At 46.4% G+C, this 25,375-nt stretch overlaps 1 protein-coding gene across 1 annotated transcript in view; it reads left to right on the forward strand.

The window, feature by feature from the left end:
• The first annotated feature begins 2,054 nt into the window (after positions 1-2,054).
• LOC128470956 (protoheme IX farnesyltransferase, mitochondrial) overlaps positions 2,055-25,375 on the forward strand; it is a 49,350-nt gene continuing 26,029 nt past the window's right edge. Inside the window, 4 exon segments of the mRNA XM_053452803.1 lie at positions 2,055-2,132; positions 7,424-7,554; positions 8,616-8,907; positions 12,497-12,621. Coding sequence (XP_053308778.1) covers positions 2,126-2,132; positions 7,424-7,554; positions 8,616-8,907; positions 12,497-12,621 — 555 coding nt within the window. The 5' untranslated portion in view covers positions 2,055-2,125.

Genomic DNA, 25,375 nt, shown 5'->3' on the forward strand with positions numbered 1-25,375 from the left:
AAAAGATGAATGTGTTACCTATGGTAAACAGAAGCCATTTACAGATTAAAGTATGCAAATAGACTCTTTTTTGCCCTTTAATATGCGTTTTAGCCGTGGGCCGGCGGGAGACTGAGGATTTTAGGAAGTAATGCCCTAAAATTATTATGTAAAGTGAATTAATATGGTTCAATTAAGTTTAATTGCTGCCGTGAGATGCATCACAAGCGGAAGATGTCGTCGTTTAAAGCTTTCTTAGCCCTTCTAAAGACAAATTGCAGAAACATTAACTCTGGATTCAGAAAGACAAACAGACGCACGTAAAGTGTATACCTGGGTCGTAGTTACATAGCAAGGTGGAGAAAAGACAGACGTCCATCAAGGTCAACCTATTCATTGGCTTTTATGACCTCATAAGTATTCAGCATAATCCATAGGGTAGAAGCTTTTTAATTAAGATTATATCTCCCTAAATACCATTTCTTGCCACAAAGTGATCCTGTTGTCCACGGGCAGCGCATTCCAGAGCTTTACAGCCATTACTGTCATCAATGATTGTTACTTTGTAACCTGTACCTGCTCTGTCTGTGAGGTTAAGGTTTCCCCTGCAGGGTTTTTACTCTTATACTCTTGATATTTGTTCATTATTGAGAATTAATATTTATTTGTAATGAGCAGCTTCGGGGAACGAGTAGGAACATTTTATTGGTTTCCGTAATGAATGCTTCTTGCTCAGGACATGGCCCCAGAACCCTCATTCCTTCGCAGCATAATTCCTCCGCACGCAGAAAACGCAACAGCTTCTTAGCATATCTTCTATGGAAACTAAAATGTCCACGGCAGCGGTGAACACGGTGCTTCGCCACGATTATAGTTTAATACTGACAAGCGGCCCTGGATCCGTGGTTTTATTTGGGAAATTCGTTAATACAGATATGTAATTAATACTATATTGTCTTCTACACAACCCCATCTCTGCCACGATAACCAACTAACATTCATTAATGTTTTGACATGGTTTTAGTAATATACAGAGATATGTATATATATTTAATAGTGTGTAAATATATACATATAATGTATGTCTTTATATTTTATATGCATATGATATATATATGATATAGTGCGTATATATAGAAATGTGATGTATATGTATATGATATAGATATATATAATGTATTTCTTTATATTGTATATGTGGTGTATGTATAAAATATAGATATGTATATATGATATAGTATGTAAATATATATATTTCTTTATATTGTATATGTGGTATATGTATGTATATAATATATATTTCTTTATATTGTATATGTGGTGTATATGTATATGATATAGTGTAAATCCGGTATATATATTTCTTTATATTGTATATGTGGTGTATGTATGTATATGATATATAATGTATTTCTTTATATTGTATATGTGGTGTATATGTATATGATATATATATATATAATGTATTTATATTGTATATGTGGTGTATGTATGTATATAATATATATTTCTTTATATTGTATATGTGGTGTTGTATGTATATGATATAAATATATATATATATAATGTATTTCTTTATATTGTATATGTGGTGTATATGTATATGATATATATATATATAATGTATTTATATTGTATATGTGGTGTATGTATATAATATAGATATGTATATATGATATAGTGTGTAAAAATATATATATATATTTCTTTATATTGTATATGTGGTGTATGTATGTATATAATATAGGTATGTATATATGATATAGTGTGTACATATATATTTCTTTATATTGTATATGTGGTGTATGTATGTATATAATATAGATATGTATATATGATATAGTGTGTAAATATATATTTCTTTATATTGTATATGTGGTGTATGTATGTATATAATATAGATATGTATATATGATATAGTGTATAAATATATATTTCTTTATATTGTATATGTGGTGTATGTATGTATATGATATAGAATCACACAGACAGGTGAATTAGGGTTCTCGGCGCCGTGCGCTCCCGTCTGTGTAATGACTTACAGTAACCTCAGTAGGGATCGGATGTACGTCACAGGAAACGCCTGACTGACCTCTTGGGCAAGATGGCGGCGCTCATGAAGTAGAGAGGGCAGAGCGGGCACAGAATGAGAGGTACATGGAGAGGGAGCGGGTACCCCGGGCTGGGAACTAGCGAGCGGAGAGGGGGTAATGCCATCACAGGGCGCGACGCCTGCCGGGTATACCCGCAGCAGCACGGGTTGCGGGGCATTCAGAGTGCAGGGGCAGCTGGTCGTGTAATGCCCTCAGTGGGGTGGATTTATCGTGCTATGTGTGGCACGGGGCTGTGTGTGTGTGTGTGTGGCACGGCGCTGTGTGTGTGTGTGTGTGGCACGGCGCTGTGTGTGTGTGTGTGGCACGGCGCTGTGTGTGTGTGTGTGTGGCACGGCGCTGTGTGTGTGTGTGTGGCACGGCGCTGTGTGTGTGTGGCACGGCGCTGTGTGTGTGTGGCACGGGGCTGTGTGTGTGTGGCACGGGGCTGTGTGTGTGTGTGGCACGGGGCTGTGTGTGTGTGTGGCACGGCGCTGTGTGTGTGTGTGGCACGGCGCTGTGTGTGTGGCACGGCGCTGTGTGTGTGTGTGGCACGGCGCTGTGTGTGTGTGTGGCACGGCGCTGTGTGTGTGTGTGGCACGGTGCTGTGTGTGGCACGGTGCTGTGTGTGTGTGGCACGGTGCTGGCTGTGTGTGTGGCACGGTGCTGTGTGTGTGTGTGGCACGGTGCTGGCTGTGTGTGTGGCACGGTGCTGGCTGTGTGTGTGGCACGGTGCTGGCTGTGTGTGTGGCACGGGGCTGGCTGTGTGTGTGGCACGGTGCTGGCTGTGTGTGTGGCACGGTGCTGGCTGTGTGTGTGGCACGGGGCTGGCTGTGTGTGTGGCACGGGGCTGGCTGTGTGTGTGGCACGGGGCTGGCTGTGTGTGTGGCACGGGGCTGGCTGTGTGTGTGTGGCACGGGGCTGTGTGTGTGTGTGTGTGTGGCACGGGGCTGTGTGTGTGTGTGGCACGGGGCTGTGTGTGTGTGTGGCACGGGGCTGTGTGTGTGTGTGTATGCCGCACGGGGCTGTGTGTGTGTGTGTATGCCGCACGGGGCTGTGTGTGTGTGTGTATGCCGCACGGGGCTGTGTGTGTGTGTGTGTGTGTCGCACGAGTTGCGTGTCACTGGCAGGGCCGGGGGGTACGGGTGATGCCCTGTCTGATTTTACACGCATGAACCTTTAACGCTGTAAGAGAATTTGGATGTTCTGTGTGGTGTTTCCGTTCGATAAGCTCTTCATAGTTTTTGCCCTTCTTGATTAACAAGTTTTGGCCCTTCTTGATTAACAAGTTTTGGGTCATGTTACCGTCGCCATAGAGATAAAGCTAAAATGATGTAGGCTTTGTGAATTGATGAGCTGCTGTGCACGTCGGCCGTCGTCTTGTCTTATGTTATCGTCGGTGGACGCGGCCAAAGCCGTCATTCTGCGAATAAACCTCGTTATTAAACGTATTCCTTCAGCAGCATTCTCATTACACTGGTCACGCAAATAAAACGCGTTGGATCTTATTCTCCGTGATATTTGCCCGTGTGCGCCGCGCTTCCCGTGTGCGCCGCACTTCCCATGTGCGCCGTGCTTCCCGTGCACACACAGCCTCTCTGTTCCATTTATTTATATAGCGCCAGCACATTCCGTAGCGCTGTTATAACGGTCAGTAACACCACACACACTAACAACTAAACACAGACGTCCGTTTCCAGCCGGCGGTGCGATACGTAATTCTCCCAGGTCCGTAAAAATATGAAAATATGTGTCTGGTTAAAAAAACACACAAAGAAGGTTTCAGAATCTTTTTATTATGTGTGATGTCATACATCGTATCACTTTGTCACAGCACAGGGGCGTTTTGGTTTCTAATACCCGGTGCATTCCGCTTGTCTCGTGCGTGGGGGGGGGGTGTAAGTGTTAGAAACGTAGCAATTTGTACACATCAGAGGTTGTCAATCATCCAAGGGATTTATGATCAGGGAAGCTGTATATTTATCGGAGCGACTGTGAGTGCTGAGAAGGGAAGCTTCGTATTGACTACTTGAGAGCGTAGATTGGAACATTCAAAGTAAATAAAGCCGCCAGCTGCCCCGCTTGGCAGAAACAAATGTTTTGCTCGGTTAACCCATTCTCACCCGTCATCTGCTGATAGATGCAGAATGTTTTCCAGGTCATGTTAAATGCTGATAGGTCACATGTATGTTATCCGTGTGGGTTGCGTGAACAATAACATACTGAGTTTTTTTTTTCTTTTCCTCTACACAAGTTGCCCTTTCTTTTCCGTGTTGTCTCTCCTAGCACTGAGTGGGTTAATGTAAGTAAGCCTGCCCTATAAAAATCCTGAGTGTTTTTATTAGCGCCCCGCTACAAATCCAGCCGGCCGCGCGAATATGGAAACTTTCAGAAATCCGCGCTTTCATTCCTCCAGCGTCAGGCTATCTAAACAACCCCGTGAATAATCCGCGCGGCCGGAGTAGTGGAAATATTCCTGCAGGATCAAACTTCCACAGATCATAAATTAGCATTTTATTGACCATTGATTTACCGGCTTCGCTGCTCTTTTATGACGTGGCAGCTGCCGCCATTAAAATGTCCCTCTTCTCACTTTTGTTTTTAATAAGTGAAATTCTGTAAGCCTGAAACTGCCTTTCTTTATTGTGGGTCTGTGAAAATAAAATAAAATCCGCTCTAAGTCTCTCTTTTTTTTTTTCTTTTCTTTAAATAAAGCGTTCCCCTTACAGCCGAGTGCTTTCCTTCCCGGGGTGCGTTAAATCATTTTGGGTGATTTTGTTTACTTTTTATGTTCACACAAACAATGAATCGTAGAACCAACCGGCCTCATTCCTTCTAAAAGGGACGATACCTAAAGAAATTGCCCCGGAAAATAAAATAGGTGGTAAATAATAATTTAAAATCATACACAATAACAAACTGGTCCAGAAGGAGGAGAGGGCCCGGCTCCGGGGAGCTTACAATCTAGTTGGTGGTTGAGTTGAGTGAAGCCATAGGAGAGGACGGCTTGGATGGGGATGATGGGGATGATGGGTCGGGATTGTCTGTAGAGGTTGCTGGTCGTTCAGATCTGCTGCTCAGGATGATGGCCTAAAGGTTGTGTTTCTCGGAAAAAGAGTTTAAAATTTGGGAGAAGATGGGGCGGGGAAGGGAATTGCAGAGGTGACCCCTCTGAGGTGACCCTGCTTCTTGTCATACCGTCTGCTACACGAAAGCCAGAATCCCATCCATGTGAATCAGGACCATCCATGTAGTCATATCAACTAAGCCCTAAAGTGATATAGGCCAAAACCAGTGGATTTTAATAAATATAACAATTGTCATTGTTAGAGTAACCCCAGTAGCCAGGTGACGCCCAACATCTCCCTGCGCTCGCTTGGCTTCTTGTGGAATTATTGCTCTTCATAAGTGGAGCTATCCTATCCCCTCGTAACATGCGCATACTGTACATGGAGTACACACGGACTGACGGAACGTGTGCTTTATCAGACTTCTATACGCCGTGTCCTTCCTATACCAAGCATGACATGAGATAAAAGCGCAGCGTATCCGGACATTATCTGATCTTACTGATTATGGAGGTTCTCAAACCTGCTTCCTGGGTCTGATCAAAGTCTTTTTTATCCAGCTTCCTGAGCCTGTATTTGCCGTCTGTGCGTCGGAGTCCGTAACCAACAGCTTGCCCGTCCTGATCTAACGCGACCTTCCTTTAATCTCCTGATATAGCCGCACTTTGCCCTCTATCTGGGTGTTTTCACCCACAGTACCCAGCTTGGCTCTCTGGTGATGTGACTTGTGTCTGTGTTAGGGGTTCACATAGACTTTGCGAACATTTTACGACCCGGGCGGATATAATTTGGATTTAACCCGTTTTATTTCGTTGCCTAAGAGGAGTCGCGCGGCCCGCCTGTTCGATGTTTCGCTTCGTGGCTCGTTCACCTCTGCGCTTGTTTGCATAATTACATAAAATGTCACATTAATCTTTCCAGTGAGGTAACTCACCGCTTGTTGGAATAACAGGGCTCTGTGTTTTCGTAGCAGCAATTTAATTTCCTCACCCTTCCACATCAACAGGCTTTCTGTAAGCCGTGCGCTTGGCCGCTGGTTTCGGGAACGACGCTTGGACTGGAAAAATCCGAGCAAGTGTTTGTTTAATGCCGGGCTAATGATCTTGTGAAAGTGCTCGGCCGACGTGTTTTTACACCAATTACGGCTCGTTCGATGACAAAACAATATCTCATGCGGTGGAAGTTTGCTTTTTCTGGGAAGTGAGAAAGCCCCAGTGTTTTTCTCCAAACCGCTCTTCCATATTCAAAGCTCTGATGAAAAGCCACCTTCTCAAGGAAAGCTTTCCATACAGAGAACATTCGTGTAAAGGTTTTCTGCGAGCGTCTTGGGGCGTGCCGGCATCAAAGGGGTCACCAAGATGCTTCCCAGAACGTTCTTTAAGGTCGTCTTTCATTTGTGATTTGTTCCCGAGGGGGTAAAGTTCCACGGAACAGTAATGAAGGGAACTAAAAGACTTTAAATCCCTTCAGCCCCCGGCCCCTTGGACTGCCAGAGTATCCTAGCGGAATTGTTTCATTTTAGCACTGTCTCATCCGGTTTCTCGTCTTCTCTCATTATCGCATCTCATTTTAGCAGGGTCGCCACCAAAAGTGTTAATTGGTATCGTGTCTCTCTCACCGATCGTTACTTGAGTTATTTTAACCACCGTCGTCTTCTGCGGGAAGTGCAGATTGTACACGGGATGGAATGATTGGGGTCTCGTTACACGCGCGTGCACACAAACAGTTAATAAACTTTGAATGACGTTAGAAGGAAGCCGATTAACCAATTAATGAGAAGTAACCAAATCATGTTGCATCACGTAATACGTTTACCTCATTCATAATATTTGGTGGGAACGCTTAATTATCATGTGACGTGGTTGATAGGTTGTTGCCATAAAAACGAAAAAAGGGTTCTTAAAAGTTTCAGTGTTGTTTTCATGCGAGGAAAGAATAAAATGACGTCTAATCTGTCATCTGCTGATGATGCTGATTTGCTTGTCATGCTAGTGAGAGAGATTTTTGTAAAGGGACAGCACCTTTAACTGCCTGACTATCCCCGACTAGCTCTGACGCAGACTATCTCCGTATAAAACCGTTTATTTACTCTTCTCACGTTATTTTGGCAAAGGGCCCCGTTGCGATGAGATTTCTGGAGTTTGGTTGCCAATGCTGAAAATCTTATTCTGTAAATGCTCATAATCTGACACTTTTCTGCGCAGTTTATTTCCTTGTGTTTCGCATGTGATGCTGTTTCTGTTCGGAGTCTGATTGTCTGACGTTTCTCTTTTTGCCCCTCTTCAGGTTCGGTAGGGGCGTGCCTGGCGCACATTCACCGGGTAGTCTTGGTGCCGCCGTCAGCTTGCCGCGGGCTGCACGTCTACGCGAGGCAGAGGGGCAGCTGGACGGCCATTCATCATCCAGCCAAACGCAAGGTGGGTGTCAGAAGAAGTTGGGGTCCAGCTACTGGTGATTTGCAAACTGGATTAACCCTTCCCCAGCTGCCCCTGACCAGTCTGCTGCTTTAACCCTGTATGTGCATGTCTTTTTCCTGACAATTATGTTCCTTCCCTGTCTGGTGCTCCTGCAGCCATTAGAGAAAGTACGTTCCCTTCTTGCAATAATCTTGTCCTTAGAAGTCTCCTTCCCCGGTTCTAAGAGGGATTCATAAATCTCTGCTAGAATTTCTAGCCTGGAGTGGTTATATACGTATGTATGTATGTACTCGACGGAGGCAACCGTTTTCTGGTGCTTGGGTTTGAACGGCTTTGCAAGCACCTCTGGGTCCCTCTAACGATACATAACGTTCCCGTCGTAATCTTTAGTTATCTTTAGATCCCACACTACGTCTCCCACTCGCCCCGGAATCTCCCTCCCCAGATCCAATCTCCATGTAACATTTCCTGCCCTGCTTCCGGGTGTCGTTCGCCGGCACTGATGGATATCTTAAAACCCCCACGGTCAGGAGGCAGCATATACTGTGCTTTATTGTATGGATTCCCCGCATCGTCCCATCCGCCGCCCTTATAGTTTGTAATTGTGCATGCGGCACGGCGTAGATGTTTCGCTGCATTTGCGTGCTTTTCATAAAACGACCATTTATGGAGATAATAAATAAGACTCCGCGTCAAGCTCGTAATTTACTTTGTATCTCGTCTGCATGAAACCCCACACAATGTAATTATTATAACTTAATAACTTCCTGAGATATTCCCAGCGGGGCTGTGTGAGGTTAGGACTGAACTTTCTATTTTAAATATCTCTGCCAGGAGAATTTGTCTACCATTGCCATTCTCTTTTTTAATTATTTAATTAATTCAGTGGTGGCCGAGAGACTACAATTCCCATGAAGCGCGGGGTAGCCCTGCTCTACGGTGTAAATCACTGGTTTTCTGTCTCTGCTCGCTTTTGCTTGTAATGTTGGCAGTGTTAAGATTAGTGGCGAGGACTTCATTCAGCCGCAGAGATGTGTGTAACGTCCCTCTTCCATTTTCAGTATGTTACCCAGCACCAGAGCCTGCGCCAAAGAGCCAAACCAAAACAGGAGATTACAGAGCTGGCGGCCCAGGAAGAGAGAGTCACGCAAGACTTGAAATCAGTAGCGGCCGTGCACGCTCCGTCGCCTGCCGAAGTGTCCAAAGATGAACATCCTCAGGGTCCGTCGGAGGCTGCGCCGAGCGGCACTCCGTCCCCGGCAGGCAGTGAAGATCGGGGGTGGAAGGAGATGAAGCTGGAGATGTCTTCTCTACCCGGCACCCTGGCCAGGCTCTCCAAAATCAGACTATCCGGTGAGTGCCGCAGTGTGACTCAAAGGCTTATCCTTTATTTTCCTTTAGCAGCAAACAGAAAAAACATCTAAACAATTACCTCCGGCTACATAAGTCACATTTTTTCATTAATCTTCCTCAAAATTAAGGTGAATTAACCAAATAACCTACATTTAGACCCTCAGAGGGACAAATTACCCAGAAACCCCTCTTTCCTGGGCACTCTTACAGAGCTTAACTTCCTATTAACTCTTCCCACCCATGTTTGGTTTGCAGCCAGCTCTATAAATAAGGAGGCTCTAAAAAAGACCTCAAACAATTCGGCAATAATAGTCCCCAAATCAACATAATTTATAGTTATTGCCATTAAAATAGTTGTTTTTCGCAGAAATCTACTAAAAACAGCAATTTGAGGAGAGTAAAAAGAAGGAGCTCCCTTTTGTCTCCGACTCCTTTCCGTCCTTCCGTCGCTCGTACGTATAATTAATACTTGACCCCGTGGGGCCGCGGCCTGTGTGAGGTCAGCGCTATAACACATGTCTGATCGCCTGGTACTGTACGATACTTACCCAAATTAACGAGTGTAAAACAACTCTTATTTAATTAAAGCCCGAGCTTTTGTGTGAAAATGCAATTTGTGAAGCAGATATTAATTTGACCTCATCACACGATATGTCGCAATAAGTGAAAATCATTCATTTTTCTTTGGCTTCTCTACTAAAGACCCCCCCCCCGAGCGCTGGAAACCTAAGATCTTTCATTCCTCTCCCAGATAATTACAAATGGGTCTATTGGGTCTATTCTTGGCTAAAGTTATTGCCCCTTATTATCCAAATCTTGCCCCGCAGCCACGTTACAAATAATGCAGTCCGTGACGCACCAAGAATTATCGGTACTTTGATTACGTCTTCAGATATTTGGGGCTGAAATGGGCTTAAGCAGGGCCAGCTTGGCATTTGTTTTCTTTTCAGAAATTTATTTCAGTAACTGGAAAAACAACATTAATATGAGCAGTTTTTGGCAAGTTAAACGTTACACACGGATCGGACTCCCTGCTTCTGTTAGCCGGCAGGCATTCAGCATCGGTGATGAAAACGTTTCCACTTTCCAGGGGCTGGACTCCCTCCCCGGTGCCGCTAGGCACCAATATGTGCCCCAGCCCCGGACATCACCGGAGGGGTATTGTACAGCGGAGTGGGACACCCTCCAAAAGCTTCCTTTAATCCCGAGGACGTTTCTTGGCACGATTGTGGAGCCATCGCCAATAATATGAATCCTAATGTCTATTCTGAGATAATCAGAGTCCGTTTACTGCAAGGGGAAGCGGTGTAGACTACAACTCCCAGCATGCTCAGCTGTTTAGATTTAGCAGCGGCTTCGGTGACTTACTGTGTGTCATGCTGTACGTTGTCAGATATATTGTTGGTGGGCTGATTATGCTTTGGCAAACTTTGCTGCCCCGAGGAGTCTTATTTTGGATAAGAAACAGAATGTTTTCTGGGGAGCTCCAGCTTCCTCCTTCCAAGTAATTTTCCTTTAAATCTTTGGATTATAGCTCACTTTGTAATGGTAAATTAGCATCTTTATGGCTGATCTCCTTTGAAGCGGTGTTATTATCTGTTTAAAGTATTTTCCTCTCTGTTTAGTTTAGTGGCTAATTTCAGCTTTCTTAGAAGTCCGTTTCTGAGACAAACGTCGTGTTATCGATACGTTATATCTCTTCCGGTATTCCCGTGAAAAGCTTGGCTCGGCTCTCGAAGGCTTCGTAAAGTAGGAGTTGATACAACAATGAAATGTGCTAATCCTTAATACGTTACCCTCCCCCGCTGATACCATAGACCTGCACACAGCATCACTTCTATTGTAGGAAAAAAATCCTGGTGAACCGGTGATAGGATGGAAGACGGGGGATATTGATATTTTAACCTATAAAAACATGTATTTTGCATTTCTAATGTATAAGCGTGTACCAGATGCTTGCAGATGCCCCCGCCACCCGGTATGTCGCTGTGGAAGGAACGTTACCTTTTCTATTGGGATTCCCCATCTGTATGGCAAACACTACAAAAAGCTTCATTTTGGGATTTGTGATAAATAACTTTTTTAATTAGAATGTTCATAAAATATGTTTTGTGCCTTTAACTTCACCCACTTATATTTTTTTACCAAAATACCCAAAATCAGATAAGACTTATTTACTTACAATTAAGTTCCCGGAGCGTCACTGTGTTAAGCGCTGGTAATATATAATAATATAATATATAATAATATAATGTATAAGATAACGTATATAATGTATATACCGTATTGGCTCGGATATAGGCCGCCCCCGTATATAGGCCGCACCCTAAAAGTTTGGTGCTTTTTTAAAGAAAAAGTTTTTTTTCTTTAAAAAAGCACCAAAAAAAACATGCTGCCACTGTCCTCCCCCCCCGAGATATGCTGCCACTGTCCTCCCTCCCCGAGATACGCTACCACTGTCCTCCCCCCCGAGATACGCTGCCGCTGTCCTCCCTCCCCGAGATACGCTGCCGCTGTCCTCCCTCCCCGCGATACGCTGCCGCTGTCCTCCCTCCCCGCGATACGCTGCCGCTGTCCTCCCTCCCCGCGATCCGCTGCGCTCCCTCCCCGCGATCCGCTGCCCTCCCTCCCCGCGATCCGCTGCCCTCCCTCCCCGCGATCCGCTGCCCTCCCTCCCCGCGATCCGCTGCCCTCCCTCCCCGAGATCCGCTGCCCTCCCTCCCCGAGATCCGCTGCCGCTGTCCTCCTCTGCCCCCCCTCCTCGACTTACCGGAGCAGACTCCCGGGTGTCTTCAGGGCCGGCGAGGGACATCTACGCAATACGCGTATGCAACTTCCGGTACCGTTACCGGAAGTTGCATTTGCGTATTGCGTAAATGTCTCCCGCCGGCCCCGCAAGACACCCGGGAGTCTGCTCCGGTAAGTCGGGGGTGGGCAGAGGTAAAACGCTTAGATAACCTCCCGTGCCGGCACCCCCCCCCCGTGGGAAGTGCTGGCAGGGGAGGCTGTCTGAGCGTATCGAGGAGTAGGATGCAGGTCCCCTGCACCGCTGCGGGGGATCTGTATCTTAACCCCGCTGCCTGCCCGGCGCCCGGGACTGCATGTCCCGGGCGTCGGGCGCTAGACCCCGAATATAGGCCGCACCCCCACTTTAAAAACTTAAAGTGGGGGAAAAAAGTGCGGCCTATATTCGAGCCAATACGGTAATATAATGTATGTAAGATAATGTATATAATGTATGTAAGATAATGTATATAATGTATGTAAGATAATGTATATAATATAATGTATGTAAGATAATGTATATAATGTATGTAAGATAATGTATATAATATAATGTATGTAAGATAATGTATATAATGTATGTAAGATAATGTATATAATATAATGTAGTTAAGATATTGTATATAATATAATGTATATAATATAATGTAGTTAAGATATTGTATATAATGTATAAGATAATGTATATAATATAATGTATGTAAGATATTGTATATAATGTATAAGATAAGCCGTGTTTTCTTGCTGTGTTGGTTGAGCCGCCTGCATCCTAAGCCCTGAACCTCTTCATCTTTTCTTTCTGCAGCCTTGGTGGTGATCACCGCGTCGGCCGGCTATGCCATGGCACCCGTGCCCTTTGACCCGATCTGCTTCCTGGTCGCCTCTGTTGGAACTGGGCTGGCTTCCTGCGCTGCCAACTCCATCAACCAGGTAGGAACACGTAATCATCACGCCATCATTTCTCAATGTGGCTCTACCAAAACCTTCCATGGAATGTTCTTTTCTATAATGCGTCGGGCTGTTCGGTGACCGCGGTTATTTGTCGCACGGTTTATTGAAAGCGATTCTTTGCTTACATTGATATTTGCTGTGTATTTATGTCGCGGCGCTTGCGTTTTCTGTGTGCTGTATATTGTGAGCTGCGTCTCGTCTGTTTGGTGCGACGCTAGGTGACGTTAGAAGGCAGTTTATACGCCGCAAACAATAATGGCGAATATGTATTTATTTCAGTTGGAAGTAGGGGCTTTAGATTTCTTTTTCTCCTTGTTTTAGTAAAATTCTGCTATCTGCGGTTGGGATTTTGGGCTCGTAGGGCAGACTTAGCATTAATGCCGCTTACAGAAAATGCTGACTCGAGTGCCGGGTAACTTATAACGGGAACAACGTCTGGCGTCGAGCGTGTGATTTCGCAGTCATTCCACATCCTCCTGCGTGCGGCACTCGAGGGGTTACGGTGTAATGGTGATCGTATTCTTTTGATTGCTGGAATCAAAGCCTTTGAGGATAAGGTGAGGGGGAAACGTCTTTTGAAGAGCAGCTGACTGCTGTAGATTTGTTATCTGTCGGTAAGATCTGCAGATAAGACTCAGACAGATCATTTACATAATTGGAAGAGGAGGCCATTATCTACTTAACGCGCACCTTTCAGTGTTTGGCAGATCTGTCCTGCTAATGGGCACCGTGGCAGACATAGCGGGATTTATATTGTATCAGAATACGGCTTGTCTTCTTTAAGCAGCCTCTCGGCGACCCTGAAGGTGCATTCCAGGTGCCGTCTGTTACCGGCGTCTGTCTGTTACCGGCGTCTGTCTGTTACCGGCACCTGGGTCCGCCATGCCGTCGCGTTGTGCCCAGATCATGTCTGTATTGTGGGGGTTATTCTGTTCTTGGCAGGCTGGGTAGCTCTTATAGCCAAAGTCATTGCCATTATGGACATGACCATCCGTGCCAAATGGTGGAATGTGTCCCGGTTCTAGATACTCTTCGTCCCGCCGAGTGAGGCTTCCTGATACGGTTTCTCCCATCATTATCACGATAAAGTTTTCTGCAGCGTTAATTGTACTTTCCAGCAGATCATTGCATTGGGTAGGTGAGTGTGTGCGTGTGAGTGAGTATGTGCGTGTGATTGAGTGAGTATGCGCGCGCGTGCGGTGATCGGCGTTCTGCTCCCAGGCCGCCTCGTATAGGAGGGTTAGCCATACGTATCAATGCGCTCCGCGTGTTATAATCAGTATCCCCAGATAACGAGCCTGAGACGTGTGAGCGCCACGTGAGGTTAAAGGTCAGCTGTCTGGCAGAAGCATTTCTTTTTGTGGTGTGATTACATTTTCTAATACCCTTTTTTTTTTGCACACCCTGCGAGTTATCCTCGCTGCGTTACGCAGATAGGGGGGAGAATGGGATCCTCCGGAGGATTTTGCATCGGGAATATCTTCCTCGTTATAGAAAGCCTGGTAATCACCATCAGAGCTCCCCCAGTAGCGGAGGATGGGCACAGGCCGTGCAAAAGGGGCATTTTGCCCTTCGGTGGCACCACGGGGTGTCGGAGGTCCGCAGTTATGGGGGATATGGCTGATTTATAGCGTGGAACAGCGAATTCAATACGGTCATCCATATAATATTTTAATGGTGTTCGTGGGGAAACCCTCAGCAAACAGGGTCTCCATCCTGTGCTGTGGGGGGGGGGTGTAAATATGCATATATATTTATAACATATATTTATAATATATCTATATGTGCAGTATATAGGGGGTCTCTGCACTCCGTCTGACGCTCGCTCTCTGTATTAAAGCGTCGCTGCAGCTTCAGACTGGATCTGTTGTCTCTGTAGTTTTTATGATTAAACAAACACTCCGAGTACAAAGCGCTTTCATCTCCCTGTAATTTGAAGAGTTTATTGCCCAAAACACCCTTCAAACACAATATACCCCCCTGTCCCGTTCTATTGCCCTTTAATAGGAGAGGCTATTGATACCTGCGCGGCGTCCGCTCTCATCTAACACTTACCTTTGCGTCTGAGCCTTTCAGATATTCGGCTGGGAATGACTTTGATAAAGTAAAGCGCTGTAGCCGGTTTGTTTTGACAGTCGGATCGGTTTATGAGACGGGCTTCACTCACCGGTAGGGTGCGAGCTGCACGGTTTATCGGTTTGTTATAGGTTACACCGGTTCCCGGGACGCTCCAAGCTTTGATTCACCGATAAATGCCGTGTCTCTTGGACTATACCATTTTCACCGGGGAGTGGGGGCCACCCAAAATCCCTCCTGTCCCCGATCATTTATTCATCAGACAGAGAGGAGGCCCCCGGGGGCCACTGACCCACCATGGACTCCTCATATAAAGGGCGTGATTCGCTGTCCCACCAATGAACGAGGCATCTCGCAGCTTCACGCGCATCCCAAGCTCCTGCGTGTAATCTCCCCTGCTGCCCGGCACTCGCAGTGTTAGACGGATGGGTTGTTATTATACATATTTGGCTTTTATTGGTGTTGATTTAAAGGCCGTTGATCATTCGGTGGATTATGACATCGTTATAAAAGGATAGAACTGTTTTTTTTGCTTCTGCGAGTTCTGTGCCGGGGAATCAGCGTTTATTATCTGAAAGTGGCTGGAAATGTTTGCGGTTATTCATTGCAGACGGGATCAGACGGGGTGAGAGCTGCGTTATCTCGGAGCAGGAAACTCTCTCCGCCACCTGCCTTCCGGAAAGGATTTCTCTGCTCGTCTATCTGCTACCTGGCTGATAAACAGAACATTTCCTTCTCACCTGCAGCCAGGTAGCAAAACCTGCCCCGGACCACTCCGTTATTATCAGAGCCAAGCGGGGTATTCTGCCAGGTGGCAACACTCGGGGGTCTAAGGGGTGCAAATCTGATTTGTATGGCTGTGTGCACCAATAACGGGAAGGGCAGAGACCCTGATGACTCCTAGGAATTTATTGCCTCCCGCCCTACCGGGGTATTCATCATTTCTGCTGACATTTTTCTTAAAATGTTATGAAATAAAGTCATAGCGTCCTGTATGATATCGTGGGGGCCGCCCGCTTGTCAGGAAACTGTTACTGGGAGGATTTTTCACCTTCTGGATCAAAAGCCGTGATGTACCCCGCGGGGTCCGTGCCGCAGGGTCCGTGCCGCGGGGTCCGTGCCGGGGCAGAGGAGGTGCGATCTGCACGCCGCTCCCTGTGAAAGGCAATATGGGTGGCTGCTCAGTAAAGAGATACAGAGATCAAAGCCTCGTCTCCCTGCCTACCCAGGGGTCACAGACATTCCTGCAAGACAGCTTCCCCTGGGGCAGACGGAGTGCATACTGTCAGTGCGGGGCGCAGAATTTAACCTGTTCACCACCTGCACAGACTGCGTGCTTACCCAGGCACATCAGACTATGGCATGAGTTTATAATTTGGGTATTAATCGCTTTGTGTTAGTGAGACAACATAATGAGCCGTGGGTATACCCAGCGCTTGTCATTATTAGTCTGAACAGTAAGGCTATTTTCCGGCGATATTCATAGCCCAGGGTATAAGCACTTTCACTGCGTGTTTTCGGATCGTATCTTTGATCTGTCTTCCGGCTCAAACAATCCGACCGTCTGTCAGAAAGAAGCCGCTCCTTTGATTCATTGAGTTTAAGGAACGGCGCTGCGCCCGAGCGTGAGAAAGTCGCGCATGGAATCGGGCAGGATGATACAGGCCTCGCTCTACTCCAAACGACTCTCTGAATTAGGGGGACTGCGCTCCTAACTCCCAGGATAGCTTGTTATATGAATGGGGGGTTCGGTGGCGCTCCGAGGGGCCGAGCTGCGCTCTGTTTGTGTAAGGTGGAGGCGTTCGGCTGGAGCGAAGTGCAGCTGCTCCCGTATCAAACACCCCGAGCTTTGTCTGAAACATCACAACTGTACACTTTCCAGTATCCTGATGTCATCGCTGCACCGCCACCAGATGAGTGGCCCCTGGTACATGCAGCTCAGCATTAACCCTTTGCACACACCGCCTTCCCTTATTACTGGTTAAAACAGCTCCAGTGATCAGGTTTTACTGGTTTCTGTTGGGATTACAGACTCCTCATAAACATGGAAGGGAGCTTTACAATATTTCTGCACCATTATAGCACCAGAAATTGAGTTAGCTATGAAGGAGCGTGGGGCATTAAATACAATACAGGATGGCGCATGTGGGGTATTGCCTGCCATAGGGGAGCATGCCGGGTATTGCCTGCCACAGGGGAGCATGCCGGGTATTGCCTGCCACAGGGGAGCATGCCGGGTATTGCCTGCCACAGGGGAGCATGCCGGGTATTGCCTGCCACAGGGGAGCATGCTGGGTATTGCCTGCCACAGGGGAGCATGCCGGGTATTGCCTGCCACAGGGGAGCATGCCGGGTATTGCCTGCCACAGGGGAGCATGCCGGGTATTGCCTGCCACAGGGGAGCATGCCGGGTATTGCCTGCCACAGGGGAGCATGCCGGGTATTGCCTGCCACAGGGGAGCATGCCGGGTATTTCCTGCCACAGGGGAGCATGCCGGGTATTGCCTGCCACAGGGGAGCATGCCGGGTATTGCCTGCCACAGGGGAGCATGCTGGGTATTGCCTGCCTTTAGTATATTGGACATTAAGGTAGATTTATGAGCCGTATATTTCCATATATAGAGTTTATTTCCAGGAAGCGGTGAAAATCGATGAACAAATACTGGCGTTCCAGAGCTGAGCGTATGAAACCGGAGCTGCTGCCGGTTTATGGGGTCCCTGTGTGTTTTTGTGGATGAATCCGCAGAACAGGTGCATAAAAGCCAGGCCGCCAGACCCCAAATCAAACCCATATGGGTGTGCATTAACCCTCGCACCTCCGGGCCCCCTCACGCTCTCTCGCCCGCAGTAGTAGATATTGGTCATTCGGTAAATACAATTATTATTGTTTGTTTTATATAGCGCCAACAAATTCCGTAGCGCTGTACAATGAAATTGATTTCATTGTCCAATAGGAAGCTTTGATGTGTAAATGCTTTTTCTCTTTCTATAAGATTACTGTTGGGGATAAAGTACATTTTCCGAAGCTTTTATGCAGAAATATTCCGTGGCATTCAGATGAAGATCGGCGCTGATCGGCTCTCACGATAAATGAGCAGGCGGGGAGATGCCGCAAACGCTAATTATTTTTGTTGCGTTTTCTGGGAATGAACGACGTGTTTTGTTTTTCCGACGTGTTTCTTTTGAATGTTTGTTGTTTTATTGAAGTGTTTACCGTGCGTCCGGTAACGTGTTTTAGGCGTGCTGTACAGAGAGGTGCATCTGAGGGCGTCTAGCAGAACGATGCGGGCGTCAAAGCATTTATTTTTAATGGATCTCGTTTTAGTTGAATCTGCTTTAAAGCCCTTCAGATGTAATGTTCTGGGCTGCGAAGAGGCAGCTTCTCTAATCGCAGTGACGCTCTGAAGCGAAGGCTCGGTTACACGTCGGCCGCTGGAGATTAGCTTCGTTTAGTCAGAGAGACAACGCCGCTCGTTTCTCCCTGTGCTAATTCTATGTAAATTTGCCAAGCGCCCCCCCCCATAAGCATTCACAAAGCGGCGTTACACCAAGTGAAGCTGTCTTCCCTCGGCGGACATGCCGTCACTCCGCGTTCGTTGTTCTCGATGTCACAATGAATCTGTTTTGTTTCTCTGGTTTTATCCCACACTTTGAATCCAAATTTTATTCGGCATCGTGGAAAGTGAAACGCGAGGCTGGGCTCATTCATGTACCCGTTCATGTATTCAAGCGCCGATGTGTTTATAGCGCCACGCAAAGGGGGATTCTGGGACATGTTTAAAAAAAGGAACAGTCTCTTATAAGAACGTTCCAAAATCCTATAAGTTCCGCTCGTCAGGAAAAATATCTTAAACTTATACTGCGTATAAAGAAATGAGTGTAGTTTGGGGTAAATGGTCATTACGTTTCGATGCTAATAATGTTGTTGGCTCGGAGCTCCTGGGACGGCTGTAATTATGGGCAGGAATTCTCTGAAGCGGTAAACGATCTGCCGGTTTTTCTCTTATCTGTGAGAATTTCCCGTGTTCCCGGTTTTGGTGCCGACCCCTCGTCCCAGGATCCGTCTCTGAAATGTTTCCTCGCTTCACCGTCCCTTTAAGAAAAGTCATTTTAAAGAATATATTGTTAGGTGATGACTTCATTCCCTGTGATGTCACGTCGTAGCTCGTGTCACAGGAACATTACCTCTTCAATATCCATCCGGCAGCGAAGCAGAGAGATCCCCAACGCTTAAAAACATGAATTATTTCTCCGCGAGATTTCCTATCAGCGAAAATACAATAAAAAAGCGAAAATACAATAAAAACGCGTCCTGCGGCCACTATGAGCCGTAAAAAATGAAATACAAACTAAAGACCCCAATAAAGTAATGCTTTAAATACATTTTGAAATGTAAAAGTCTAGAATGACCAGTTTCCTTTTTTCTGATCAATATTTTTGTGCATAATTCCGTTTCTTTGACCCCGCGTGAACTTTGTGTTAATTCATGGAGTAAGGGAGGGCTCTTGAGGAGGGTGGAGGGACGGATCAAAAAGAGAAGCGGCAAAAAACAGGTTTTACGTTCTAGGAAACGTACTTTTACGTTAATAATTCTGATAAACTCCATAACTCCATAACCTGATCGCTTATCGGCTGAACTGACAAACTTGAAGAATAATTGGGCCGGAAGGACGAGGACGCCAGGGTTTTGATTTATGACCTTTTGGGCGATATAAATGAAAACCATTGACTCCAAGTATTAAAAACTCCCAGTCCCTCCGCACCCTGCCAGTCGGCCAAACTCGTTTTTATGAGCCGGTGACATTAGGAAATGTCATCGTTCTAAATGAGAATTTATGGCCGTGATTGAGGAATCTCGGATGGAAATAAAGGAGCCATTGATTTTAGAATCAATTTTCTGCCGTCGCGATACATTGAAGGCAAGTCTGGGGGTAACGAAACCGCCGTCTGTGGCCTATTATCTCTACTGCTTGTCTTCCAAATGGTTTTGGGTTAAACGTTGGAAGACTCGTGGGTTCTAGAACCGCAGATTAACCTTCAAACGCAAAAGCTTCCTACCAACGATGAGGATTCGTTACTCTTTATATCTCATCAATCTACAGACACTGCCGACGCAGCATTTTATTTATTCAAATCTTATTGTTTTGCCCGATCCTGAGTATTTCTAGTGTCGGTTGGGTGGGCTTTACATTGATATTTAACTAGTGTTTGTGTTTTGACACACGGGTCCTGCGATATTGAGTAAGCAGTCCCTGTAACCTGGGGGTGTTGGGGTGTATATCTATTTATTTACGTTAGCAGGAGTATTGAGCACTGCAGCCCCCTTCACCGCGCATTATGAAGGGGCAACCGTCGGAGCTTCTCCGGCAGGAATGCTTTCCTCTCGCTGGCCGGATCTCTGCATTCACGTGAAAGAAAATGATTGGGGAAAGTGATTGATGAGGAGCCGAAAGCGATTCGCAGGTAATTCCTTCCTGTGTTTCGGCCGCCGGACCCCTTCGTGCACCAAAAACAGAAGCCCAGAAAGGGTCGTACCTGCCGGCTCAGGTAGCCGTATAATACCTGCCACGTCAGCATTCTCTGCAGTCGAGCGTCATAGGAGTTGTAGTTGGAGCGCTTCCCGGAAGCTCCGTTTTAAGCATTTTACCCCATTTAACAATACTTGGAGTATGGATATGGAGTCCTCCAGCCCTGGCGCAGACTACTTAACCCTTCGCTAACACTTGCCGCGGCTTCATCTGGACTCTCGCGGGAGAATGAGGTCAGCCTGGAACCATTTCCATCCCAAGCCTTTGAGATAATGAGGCGAGAGCCGGCCCGCGGCTGGATCGTTTTATTTCCAGTCACCTCGCTGGAGACCCTCTGTTTGTTTTTTTGTGTTTTGCCATAAAGCTGACAGTCTAATTCTCACCGGGAGCTCACTTTCCCGAACTTCCAGGTCCCTGGCGGATCTGTGGAATTCTTTCAGCAGATTTCGTGGAGACTTCTTCCCGTCTGCCGCGTGTCTTTCTCCGTGTAGCCTCGCGTTGCACGTCCCTCTGCCCGATATTGGGTTGCGTTTCTGGATTATCACAAGTCTTTGTTATTGACAGAAAACATTAAGCACAAGTTTCGTTAGCAGCAAAGTTTCTCCGTCTTCGAGCGGAGAGGAGAGACAGAGCCGGACCGCTCGGGTTTTTGGGGATCAATGTGGAGATCAGAACTTCTTTACGTTTTCTGAGGTGATTGAAACTCTTCAAAGAGATTGATAGAAAATCGATTGAATTTAGAGCGTCGCTGAAGACGTTAGTTGCTCTTCCTGTTTTTCATGCCGTAGGGCTGGGGGGTCCGTCTGTCCGTCCTTCCAGGACCAGCTGAAAATGACTATTGAAGTTCACATTGCGGTTCCCAGACTCTCCGTGGTGTAAATATGTAGTAAGCGCTTTCTGTCCCAGTGGTGGTGGTGGTGGGGGGTATTAAAATCTCCCCCAATTTTCACCATCTTCCCATGTAGATCACGCTTTCCCCAATAACCTTGGCGCTCCGTGACCTCGTACCGTGACCCCGTACCGTGCTGTCCGGTATTGGATAAAAATCAAACATTGAAAAATCAAATACTATGATTCCGTCCGATACAATCAGTGACCGGTTATGGAGCCGGCAGGGGGAAGAACGCGGCAGGTTTAGGTTTACGGATCAGACGGCAGACAGTCGATACGTAGAGATTGTGCGAGTCTGGCGTCTTGTGATCGTAGATGTGCCGGCAGGTTTGGGATGTGCCGGGTAAAGAGAATGAGTCGGCCGACCGCATTCCCCGAGCGTTATGTTTCTTATCGACAGAACAAAGCTGCGAACACATTTTCTTCCTGCTGTTTGCCTTTTGAAGGCTGTGATAGCGAAGTAGAGATTTTTATATTTAAATACTCGGCGGCGGTTATTCACGCCGTTATCTAGGCTTTGGTATTAGCGTCCGTATCAGCACAGAGTCCGCTCTTATCTGGGAACCAACAGTCATTTTATCGCAGGTTATTGAACGAAGGCGCTGATCTGACTTGTTAAAAGCTCAGCTTTTTCCCCAAATCAAGCTCCTTATCGCCAGCGACGATGGATTGGTGCAGCTATTACTTGCAAATCTAATAATCTGCGCAATTATCTCTGAGGTTTTTTCTGAGCGGCCGGATGATTGATTCGGGAGCCGACGGCCGCTCCGGGAGATTCAGCAAACATTTGGCTTTTCTTAGCAGGTCGATCGGGACAACCGAAAAATGCATCTTCCTTCTCTATTCCCCGAGACACCTGCGGGGGTATTTAGAGTTCAGGAGCAAAGGGATCAGCCCTTTAACTCTTTGCGTGCCAACTGAGAGCTTATCGTCTTAGAGAAAGTCAAGTCACCTTGGCATAAAAATTAAGACCCTTGTGAGAAGTGTTTTTATCACCATAGCAACCAATAAAATGGCACCATCAGCAGGAACGTTCAATTGTTTGCTATGGTGATAAGACCACGTTTCAAACTTTGCAGCTGAATTACATTTTATCCGTAGCCCCCTCTACGAAGCGGGTGGGGGGGTGAATCGTAAAGGCGATACACGGTTGTTTCACGTGGTTAAAAGCAGGCCACGCATTTAAATTTTTCGGAAAGCTGTTATTGTCACGTGAATATTAATGTTTGTAGATGAGAGTGACACGCGCAGGACTGAAAGGCGGTGAACTTACGGGTAGAATCAGCGTTTTCTCAGTAGATCGTCGTAAACCCACCGCTTTGCGGAGAGAGCGCTGCGCGGCGGGCTGGATCCCAGGTGCTTCATCTGTTTCCATCCCGCTGTCCTGCGCTTTACCGGATGAGCGGTTCGGTTACTCGAGGTGAATGGGCTGCTGGATCACAGAGGCGACTGAGGCCTCCCGAGCTCGATTACAATTAACTTTTCCCAAAAATGTGCTAATTAATCAGAAAAGGCACGTTTAGAGCAGGTATCTCTACAAAGTGCGGCTGGCGTGCTATTGACACAGAAATGCGATATCCTTGAAGGAATATTTTGGGAGGAGAAGAAACCACGGCGTTTCTTTAAAGTGCCTGCGAGGTTCAGTCCCTCGGAAGTGAAACGATCCCTCTTTGTAATAAATCAAGAGATTAAAGGATTTCTTCCCCTAACGCCGGGCAGGTTTTCAGCAGAATCGTTTTTTGTCCGTTTCTAAAGTAATTAGTGGTTTTCGAGTAACCGTAAGAGACCCGGATTATTGTTCCCCTCTATGCATTCAGCAAGGTTTTGGGTAATGTATTTTTTAACACTTGCGTTACCTTTTAATGAATGAAATACCGTATTACCCGTTAAAGAGTTAAAGCAGCATTTGTTGGTGTATTTTTGGGTGGATGTGTGAGCTCATAGAACCGTTCTGGTGTTCGGAGCGGCACGCTGTAGTCCAGATAGATATTAGTGCCCTATTTAGGGTACTCTGCCGGGACGCCATTCCCTGCATCTAGCACCACTTATGTAATACGTAGGTCCATTGGTCCTGCGCAGCGCCGTGAAGCAGCTCTGTCCCCTTTAGTTTAGTTCTTCGTGGATTTTTCTGGTTTCTGTCTCGTTTAAGCTCCCTTTCTGTCCGGAATCCTTTTGTGTATATCACATTTTTATACGGTTTTGGTGGTTTTTGTCACCCGGATACATTGCAGATTACAATCCCGATAGGATTTCTGTTTTATGATGCAGACCATGCAACGTTTTCTTTTAGCGTCTCGAGAACCAGAGCCGTCTCTATTGCAGCTTCGTCATCATCCCCGCCGCATCTCCTGGGAACGTCCCCTCCAGCTCTTTGCAAATCCTCAAATCCGGATACTCTGTTCCCTTCAACTTGCGGATGGACTGCGCAGGATCGATGTATTCGATATACGAACAGCCCGTTAGAGCCAAAAATCTTAGCCCTAAAACCAAGAGAAGACCAATTATCCTTTGAATGGCTGGTCCGTCCCAATGGGCCCCATCCCATCTTTGTGCTTCTTCACAGGAAAGTCTGGCTTTATTTTGGGTCAAATCGCTTTCCGAAGGTTTTTCCAAAAACACATAAACCGGTCTGAGGATGAACCGGTTAATTTGCTAAATGACTTCCACAGCTGAAAGACTGGGCTAAAGACCTTGTCTGTGATGTATTATCACCCCATTAAAACTTCCTCAGCTGTTATCCAATGGCCATGGCGCGGCTGTATGGGGGGATTCTGTCTGTCTGACCATCAGTGACCCCCAACAGCCCGTGTGAGCCAGGACCTCCTCTGCCGTAGTCTGCCGGCCGCTCGGCACGGGTGAGGACAGAAGGAACGCGTGAGGAGCTCGACTCGTTGAAAGATCTTGAGTTGTTGATGCAAGAGACTGGCCAAGTGTCACGGAAAGATCCGGAATTTCCAAGCACAGACTTCACAAATCCTGAATGATCTTTGTGGAGTCAAATCCTCCTATTCCGTGGGGTGGTTATATGTATATTTCACGTAGTGGATACCCGGATACCCTTTTTAAGGCCCAAACCTGGCAATGCAGTCCTGTGTGTTAATTGTATTTATTTTATTTATCTTCTCTCCTTAACAAAACCGAAGCCTCTTTAAGGCAGAAGTCCGTTTAGCCGGAGGAGGGCCGTGTATTACCTACGTAATGATGTAATGATAGATTATTATTAAGTATCTGATATCATCCCGAAGGGGCCGGTAAAGAGAGAAACAAAGGAGCTTCTAAAATAAATGATTGTATGGAATGACCGGAAGCGGACCCTTCTCCAGGCTCCGGATTTGTCAGATCGGATCTATGCGGCTAAATCCCGACCATAACATGAAAAGCCATCATGGCTCCTCCGTACCCCGAGCCGAAACACGCCGAGCTCCGGCGCACACGTGTGTTCCTCTGTGGATAGAAAGCGGGTTTAGTCCTGGCCGGGACTCTTGGCCAAATTGTGGGAATGATGAACGTTGTGATATATAATCCAACAGGTGTCGGTTTTGTGGAGCGGCCTCCATATGGCTTTCGGTCGTAACTCCTTACCGAGAGTATCCTATATCAGTGGAAAGGCCGCTGTTTTTCTTTATCATTAAGAAGCGTATATAAAACGTATTCTCCAAATCCCTGCGGATTATTGTGTTTTCCCTTTCTTTTTTACAGCTCTTTTCCGCACCGCTAAATTCCCCCCCTCTCTCTTTTCTGAGCCTTCTCAAATATCTCTTTTTTTGTCCAGATGTAGCAAGTTTTATATTAAACTACCGCTGCGGAGATCTGACATTCAGGACGAATCCGAGTCCCGTTCCAATAAATGTGTTTCTTTTCCCCGCGGCCGTTTCTGTGCCCGCTTTCCGCGCATGCTTCGGTGTCGCCCTTTCTGAGAGGTTTCGGGTTCCTGAGAGCTATTGATGTAAATTACCTTTTTGTGCACGTTTCATGTGGTCAGCATTGTGGGTTTTCGGAGACCTGCCCAATTACAGGATTAGACTGCAGACAAACCCATCACAATAGTGGCCATGTTTAAAAGCCCCAAAAAGGATTATTTTACATTTGAGTTTTGCCAGAACTTGAAACCTGTAATGCGTCCCAAAATGGGGAGATTTCTGGTTTTATGTATACCGGCTCGGATAGGGGCCTTTTAAAGATAATTTAAGGTAAACAGAGCGTCTCTACCAAAAACAGAACCACTTTGATAGACAGAA

This window comes from Spea bombifrons, chromosome 13 (genome assembly GCF_027358695.1).
Source record: "Spea bombifrons isolate aSpeBom1 chromosome 13, aSpeBom1.2.pri, whole genome shotgun sequence".
NCBI classification, from domain to species: Eukaryota; Metazoa; Chordata; class Amphibia; order Anura; family Pelobatidae; genus Spea; species Spea bombifrons.